Source organism: Musca vetustissima, unplaced genomic scaffold (genome assembly GCF_032173495.1).
Source record: "Musca vetustissima isolate MV318-11 ecotype Yass unplaced genomic scaffold, APGP_CSIRO_Mvet_v1 utg113704, whole genome shotgun sequence".
In the NCBI taxonomy this organism is placed as follows: Eukaryota; Metazoa; Arthropoda; class Insecta; order Diptera; family Muscidae; genus Musca; species Musca vetustissima.
Genome location: NW_026887658.1, coordinates 63919 through 72670, shown reverse-complemented (window position 1 = coordinate 72670; position 8752 = coordinate 63919). Strand labels below are relative to the sequence as shown.

Below are 8752 nucleotides of genomic sequence, written 5' to 3'. Positions count from 1 at the left end.
ACTACGCCTAGATCAATTAGGAAGATGGGACCCATTGGTCTACTCCTTATGATACCTCCCCCACGAATGGTCAACATTTTCAATATTTGTAGATCCAATATCAGGCGAATGGAATATTTGATTTGAACGAAAGTTTGCACAACCTATTATCTTTACGAAGTCTAGATTAAGTACGATGATGGGACCCATCATTAACCTTAAATCCGACACCTCTTTGATACAAACATATTTCTGATATAAAGCTAATGATAAAATCTGTGTGTAATTCAGAAGACGTCCGAAACAATAGGACGGCAACACCGATACTTGTTGAAAAATTGCATGTCAAACGGGCAGACTTGCATTCATTGGAGTACCATTTGTATTAAATCGAGTAAAACTATGTATGTATGCCCAATTAGTTCCATGTGTTTATATATAACATGGAACTAATTGGGCAACCGTTGCACACACCATTTGTTTTTTGTTATCACTCTAAATTCAATTTAATACCCTCTGCCAAATTTCGTGTAAATCGAACAAAAATAAACAAGTAGGAAGCGTTTAGATAAAATATATACCAGTGAGAGGAGCAGTATAGTCGGACGGGGCCGACCATACGATACCCTACACAACTACCACGGAACTCTAACTATCTGCGGATTTTTATTTCGAGCCTGGGCAATATTTTGTGATAGTTGCACCCTCTACATCACCCTTTCCTTACACTGACATATTTTCCGAATTTTACTAATATTCAGTATACTTGCCCATATTCCCTTCACTGTGGGTTGTGTTGTGATGTTCGGCTTATAATTGTGGCCTTTAGATCGAATTGAAAAAAAAACACAAAAATATATTTTTGACCAACTTCATCCCAAAAAAATTATCTGATCATCAACGAAAATTATTGGCGTTTTCTTTGGCCATAACTGGAACCTCATGGAACATTTCAAAGCGATCAGCGCTATATTTCCGCATTCAAGTGTGGTAATGGTTTATTAAATAGTATCTGAATACATAAGCACCTGTAAATATTTAAGTGTAACTCTCACATCCGAGAACATACGACAATATAATTGGTATCAATTTAAAGTTCAGCCATTCCTCTTGTATATACTATCAACTTCTCGGGTATATGCCCTTTAGGTGTAAATATATACGCCAAAAAATACATTTTTTTTAGTTTTTCACACAAAAGTCAGGGTCCATTTGTGCCGCTAAATATTGACCGATCTTTATCAAAACAGGCATGTTCATTCTTTGGCCCGATCCCCTTCTCCATGTAAAATTTCACGAAGTTCAGGCCATTATTGCAACCTCTGGAGCGACAAGAAAAATCGATAAAAATTTAGTATTTGGTCCATTTCATCGCCTAAATATTAACCGATCTTTACCAAGAACAATAGGTGTCTTCATTGGCCAGAACCCATCCTACATGCAAAATTTCGTGAAGATTGGTCCATAACTGTGGCCTGTATCGTGTTTACAAATTATAATGGGTAGACGGACGGACGGACACACATGTCTAGATCGACTCAGCTAGTCGAGATATGACGATCGGTATACCTTAACGTGGGTCTAGGACCAATATTTCGCGGCGTTACAAACTTTTGGGGCTGCACAAAGTTATAATACCCTCCTGACAACATAGTTGTGTAGGGTATAATAAGACCTATATTAAAATCTGAACCGATTCCAACAAACCTTATCACACATCATCTTTTCCTCAATTGCATTCACTATGATTAATTTTGCTCAATCAGACAAATATTGGGAGTTTGGTGCATCATTTACATAAAATCGGACGAAACTATATATGGGAGCTATATCTTAATATGAACTGATTCAAACAAAACTTCGCATACATAAGTATGGACTTTATTCAGTGCGCTGTTCAAAAGTTTGTCCCAATCGGACAAATATTGGGAGTTTGATGTATTATTTACAAACAAATCGGATGAAACTATATATGGGAGCTATATCTAAATCTGAACCGATTTTCAATAGTGTTCGTTCTTGGGCCAAATAAGTGAACTGTACCAAATTTCATCCAAATCGGATCATAAATGAGGCCTGTACTTTGTTCACAAAAATACATGGACGGACGAACATGCGTAAATCGACTAAGAAAGTGATTCTATTCATATTCTCAAAAAGAACCATGGGTCTATCTGGATTCGATGTACAAAGACATAATACAGGTTACCACAGCGTGGTGAACTACTCGACGTAGGTAAGAACAACTTCTTTCAGCTGGTATCGTTATTAAGATTTGTAACAATTTATTTGTATTTGTAAATAGATTTTTCTCACATACTACAATCGCATCAAGTGGATTAGATGATCGGGGATCTTTAGCTTCCACATGGTGATACACAGATCCACTTCAGTTTCTACTACATTCTTACAATTTTGAAATTTTTTTCTTATAAAATTGTTATATGAATGGAACAACATTTGAAATCTCCTTTGTCATATTTACAATTAATTTGTCCAAATATGAGACATTTGACCTGCGTACCAACCCATCTTGGCACAGAAATTTCTACCACAAAATTGTCGACAATGACAATAGACTCAAGAAACTGTAATAATAATGGTTTGATCTAACTTCCATTACTTATTTCTTAGAAACAAATACAAATTAAATTTTAATATTTTCCCTATTTTTCCCAACTATTCAATTATCTCTCCTACAGATTCGTTAAATATTTGTATTTTGATGATGAAAATTATGTTCAAGGTATGTCATTTATTAGAAGGCATTTAAGAGATAAACCTACTGCTCATATTAGCTTGAAGGCGTATTTTCGACTACAAAAATATGACGTTGTGTACATAGATGAAGCCTTAAACCCTGATTTCCGAAAGCCTGGCGGTCAACAGCAATTCCTCCTCTCTTAAAAATGTGTGCAGCTCTGATGTTTTTTGTGGAGGGAAGTTTTCAAAAGTCCTATAGCAACCTTGACTTCAACCTTGGCATGGCTCAACCGAAAATGTCGGATGTATCAATAGTGGCTTTTGTTTGACCAAAAGTCCGCACGCCGCGTGCTACATTTGGGCGAGCTTCCATCCGGGCAATAAGGACCTCAAAATTTTCTTTTGTTGTAATATTAGCAGTTGCCATCCATAATGCAAATTTGGCAACTGGCAAAGCCACTAAACTATGGTTGCCATCTGTAATCGACCCATTAATCATGCCTGCACTCCACTATAATTGCCTCACATATTAAACGCGCTGTAATATCCTTGACCTCTCAAAAATGTTCGATTCAAACCCAACCTGATTATGGTGGGCCATGACGAGAATTATTGTACTTTTAATCCTCTACTTCCACTTAGCAAAGGAAACATTTTTTGACGTTTTAGGATACCATGTTCAAAAATCTTCTATATATTAATAGTTGATCCTTTATAAGTAGTTTTGTCCGCTAAAACCGAAAAACAGCCGAATACAGCACTTTTCACTTCTTCAGCAATAGACTTCTGAATATATACTCCAATCATTTCTAATAACTCGTTCTGTATTCTGCCACTCGAGTATGCTGCATTTTTTCATAGACAGAGTGAGGAGAACATGCATTTAAATACAGTTTTTTTCATTAATCGTCCACAATGAAAGTTTCTATGCATTGAACAATGTCAAAAATATAGATTTCACGCCTCATCACAGTAAGAAAACCATTAACGCTACGGTCAATAGGTCTTACCTCTAGACGACAAAGTCATTGAATCATTATATATGAAAATAAATTATAATTTGTATTATTATTAATTAATGGTATATATAATAATGAATTATTGGCAAAGAAAATCATGAAGATAAACTAACTAAATAATGATGGAATATAATTTAACACTAATTTGAGTAAATGATGATTTTGTTCTTCGGTTGCTGAATATTTGGTTTAATGCATTCGTAAGTATGGAAATAACTTAAAACTAAAGACAGCAACTCTTTGGGTCTACACGGCTGCAAACCATATATTTCCGTCAGCTAAATTATTGCCTTCCATTGGGCAATGTCTTAATAGGCTTCGGTGTGACACGATCCTTTTTATCACGTTTCATATAATCATAGGGATCAACGCCACCACCACCATTGGCATTATTACTCAACGTAGTCGTAACACCACTTGCTGCCTTATCCAGCTTATAAGCACTGGGTAAAACTTTATTGGGAGCCGTTTGACCATCATAACGATCTCGATTATAGCTATTGGCATAGTCGTAGGGTGTCCTCACAATTTCCGGTAAATGTGCATAATAGACAATACGTTTATTCGGTCGCGTATAATCCAAAGGATATTTTGCCGGATAATCATTGGGATATTTTACGGGATAATTTACTGGATATTTTGCATGATAATCAGTTGGATATTTTGAAGGTAATGGATAACGATCGGGGTAGGCGGTGGTTATGGGAGCATATGAAGATTTTTCATAAACTTCGTTATTATAGACTGGCAAATATTCTCGCGGTTCTGGTATATCATAACGACGATCTGGATAATTATAATAGGGTTCGGGATATTGCGGCATACGTGGACTATAACTGTCATAGGGATCATAATGGCGGCGATATAGGAAATGATCTTCGTAATTATAGGGATCATAACGTGAATATTGTTCGTCAAATCTGAGAAATAAACAAAAAAAATATTGAAATTAATTACACAATAGATTTCTAGAAAGTTATTAGTTTTAAATAAATATATTTATGTGGGTAAAATTGTTCAAATATTTTTTTAAAGGCCATGACATTAAAATTCTGTCGGAAAATTCTGCCTTCATGCAGAAACATCCGAAAACGGTATGAGGTTAATTGACTTCGCGGCAGCAAAAAACATGGTAGTTACCAGCACCAGATTCAAGCATCTCGATATACACAAGGCCACCTGGATCTCTCCTGATCAAGTAAGGAGAAATCAAATTGATCATGTTATGATAGACGGAAGGCATTCATCCAGTGTTTTAGACGTCCGATCGATCCGAGGAGCGAATATCGATTCGGACCACTACCTTGTGGAAGCCAAGGTACGCACCCGTCTTAATGTTGCAGCAAAGGTGCGATCTAATACAACACGGAAACTCAACGTCGAAACGCTGCAAACACAACAGGTAGCCGAGGCCTACTCCGCTCAACTTACCCATCTGCTTGAAGAAAGCACTTCTTGTTCCGATAATAGTATAGAAGCACAATGGCAAAGAATTGCCCATTGCCAAAAACCACCACCAAGAAACCCATGGTACGATCAGGAGTGTCGTAATGCTACTGATGCGAAAAACGCAGCGTATAGGGCAACCCTGCAGACAGTAGCAACACGTAACGTGATGGAGAATTATCGGGAGAAAAGGTGAGAGGAGAAACGTATTTTCAGAAAAAAAGAAGAAAGAACAAGAAAAGCGTGAGTGTGCGCAAATCGAGATGTACCGGATTAATTCCGGAAATTTTACCTTTTACCAACGAGCAAAACACCAAACCGAAGGCTTTGTTGCAGGCACATCCTCCTGTAGAGATGAAGAAGGAAACCTGGTGACAGATACAGACAGCGTGTTGAGGATCTGGAAGGAGCATTTCGAAAAGCTTCTAGTATCAAATAGTGGCGATGAAGAAGATACCCCAGAACCAATAAGAGATGATGGTATAGAGAGTCATACCAAGCCAAGATGAGGTCATAAAAGCGATTAATCGGCTCAAGAACAAAAAAGCAGCAGGAGCCGATGTGTTACCAGCCGAACTATTCAAGACTGGTGGCCAGATGCTGGTCAGGAGCTGATTAGCACAATTTGGCTAGATGAATGCATGCCCAATGATTGGAACCTCAGCATCCTGTGTCCCATACACAAAAAAGGAGACAAGACGATATGTGCCAACTATAGAGGTATAAGTCTCTTTGCCATCGCATATAAATGCTATCCAGTGTGCTGTGTGAACGATTGCAGCCAATGGTCAATGACATCATCGGACCATACCAATGCGGCTTTAGACCTGGCAAATCCACCATTGATCAGATTTTCACTCTGCGCCAAATCCTGGAAAAGACCCACGAAAAACACATCGACACATACCACCTATTTGTCGACTATAAAGGCACATTCGACAGCCCTATCCGGTCAGAGGTGTTTAAAGCCATGTCTGCGTTCGGCATTTCTGCAAAATTAATACGGCTATGCAGGATAACTTTAAGTGGCACAAGGTCAGCAGTTAAAGTAGGAAAGGACCTATCGGGGCCCTTCAATACCGAACGAGGATTCAGGCAAGGTGACAGTTTGTCGTGTGATCTTTTTGATATCCTGCTGGAAAACGTCATACGAGACGCAAAGGTGAACAGAAATGGCACTCTGTACACCAAACAACACATGTTACTCGCCTACGCCGATGACATCGATATAATGGGTCGAACATTCCGAGCGGTAGTTATAGACTTTATATACCTTGGTACCGTCATAAATAAAACGAATGAAATCAGTTTTGAAATTCGGAGAAGGATTGTGATGGCCAACAGATGCTAATATGGTCTAAGTCACACTTTACAAGACGCTGATACTACCCGTGCTATTATATGGATCAGAAGCATGGGTACTTGCGCAAGCAGATGAGGCAGCTCTTGTGGTGTTTGAGAGAAAAATTCTCCGAAAGATCTACGGGCCGATATACGTCGACGGTGAATATCAGCGTCGAATGAACCACTAGCTTTACAATTTATACGCGGACACCGACATAGTCAGTCGTATTGAGCTGCAGCGACTACGGTGGCTAGGCCATGTTGTGCGGATGAATGAAAATGCACCAGCTCAAAAGGCATATAAAAACGAGCCTACTGATGGTAACCGTAGAAGGGGAAGGCCACGAATTAGATGGAAAGACCAAGTAGAAAACAACATCTTGGAACGTGGTCTTCCCAATTGGTGGACGTGCGCATAAGACCGACGCGCTTGGAAATCTTTTTTAAGCTCGGCTTATGGAACCACCGTTCTGTAACAAGCCAGCTAAGTAAGTAAGTTAATAGAAGTGGTATTATTTGAATGAAAATGTGCAACATTGTTGGGATCACTTTAAAATTTGTCATTTTTCAGATTTATGAACCTATGTAAATAATGTTTTCCAAGGATATCATGGAATCCACTGGATACCAGAAACACTAAATTGCAGCTCTAGACTGTGCACATATGTACAGCCGTGGGTATATACAAGAACGTGGACCAGGATAGTGGCGACCCTGAAACTTGGGTGAATATTAATAATTTTTGGTACGGAGTTATGCTATACAACGAGAACCCAAAATAACAAATTACAGCCAATTCGGTTGGACAAGGGATCCGATAGACACCAAAACGTGGACCAATATATGCCATTTGCAATACCAAATATCCTAGGAACACTAGCAATGTCTGTACAAATTTTCAGAGCACTATCTTAAATATTGAGATCTCTATGGTGATTTCACCAGACGGACGTACACACGGAAATGCGTAAATCGACATCGAATTTTGTTCTGATCAATAATATATATGGTGATGCATACGGAGTGACAAATTTATTTAAAAAAGTTCAAATATTATTTTAAAATATTGGTTTTAAGCGCTAAAATAAATATTTAAAGAATCCAATCCTATGGCCTTTCAAAAAATACCTTCGGTCGTTAATTCTGGCGGTGAAGTAATTATTTTATAATACTGATAATTTAATAATCTTACTCACCGATCATAACGTCTGAGATATGGATCATATGAACGTGATGGATATAGTTCATAATTATAAGATGGTGTTAGTGGACTAACTTTCTGATCATAGGTATTTTTAATTAAGGGTGGAGGTATTTTAGTTACCACCGGTTCGGGTAAATCTTTAGCTGGCGATTCATTATCCTTACGCGGTTGAGTTATAAAATTTACACGAGCTTGTCTCGATCTGGCAGCATAACCACTTGTAGCATCAGCTATGGTATCATCATCATCCGATGATGGTGAAATATTTACCGAATCTTTCCACATTGGAGATATATGACGTTGCGAATAATAATCATAATCCGGGTCCATAATTTGTTTCTCTGCTTTGGGTAAGGGCTGGGGTTCCTCACCTTCATCCTGTTGCATTCTAGCTTCGGGTTTTAATTCATCGCCCTTTTGTTGTTGTGATTTTCCTAATTGCTCTGGTGGACTGTGTAATTCAATTCGATCGCTTTCCACATTGTGTATCAGACTCTCTTGAAGTTTTTTATTCAATCCTGATTTAGATACTAGACCCTTGGCTTGTTCATATTCCAGTGTAGATCGTTTATTGCGAATAGCTTTATTGACACCGGTTAACATACTGCGTGCTTCGTAGTAATTGGAATCAGTGCCATAGTATTCCGGTGATTCATCAAATTCATAACCTTCAAGAATTTCCACATCTTCTGGTATTTGTAAGGTTACAGTCGTTTGCAGAAAACATAGCAAGACCGCAACAACAATGGTTGTTGGCCTTAAACGCATGCGGCAGCAAAACATTTCTGCCTGCCTTCGAAGTATCAGCGATGATCTGCAAATAATTTATAATTGATGTTAAATTAGCCACGAAAAATGTTTGCGTGCAAAAAAGTATTTGTTTTTTTTTTAGTAAAGCGGATCATATTTAATGATAATACTCATGAAATAATAAAGATTTAGACATTTGTCATAATAATTTTCAATTAAATATTTTTCAATGTAGTCAGATTTAAATTATTGCATTATGTATTGTATTGTATTATGTAAAAAATTTAATTAAAAGTGCATGAACATT

General features: G+C 37.8%; 1 protein-coding gene across 1 annotated transcript; it reads right to left on the bottom strand.

Annotated features, from left to right (window-relative positions):
- Nucleotides 1-3984: 3984 nt before the first annotated feature.
- LOC133335335 (uncharacterized) lies at nt 3985-8478 on the bottom strand. The gene is made up of 3 exons (XM_061543619.1): nt 7688-8478; nt 4383-4621; nt 3985-4331 (listed from the first exon to the last, which is right to left on the bottom strand). Exons 1-3 carry the CDS (start codon nt 8476-8478, stop codon nt 3985-3987), a joined length of 1377 nt encoding a protein of 458 aa, XP_061399603.1.
- Nucleotides 8479-8752: the final 274 nt, after the last annotated feature.

Bases quoted from the DNA above. Each gene is read 5' to 3' on its own strand.
- LOC133335335 (XM_061543619.1), bottom strand. From the start codon at position 8,478: ATGTTTTGCTGCCGCATGCGTTTAAGGCCAACAACCATTGTTGTTGCG. The intron at 4,622-7,687 runs GTGAGTAAGATT...TTTATTTCTCAG, and splicing joins TATCTCAGACGTTATGATCG to ATTTGACGAACAATATTCAC. The intron at 4,332-4,382 runs GTTATCCATTAC...CAAAATATCCAG, and splicing joins AACCACCGCCTACCCCGATC to TAAATTATCCCGTAAAATAT.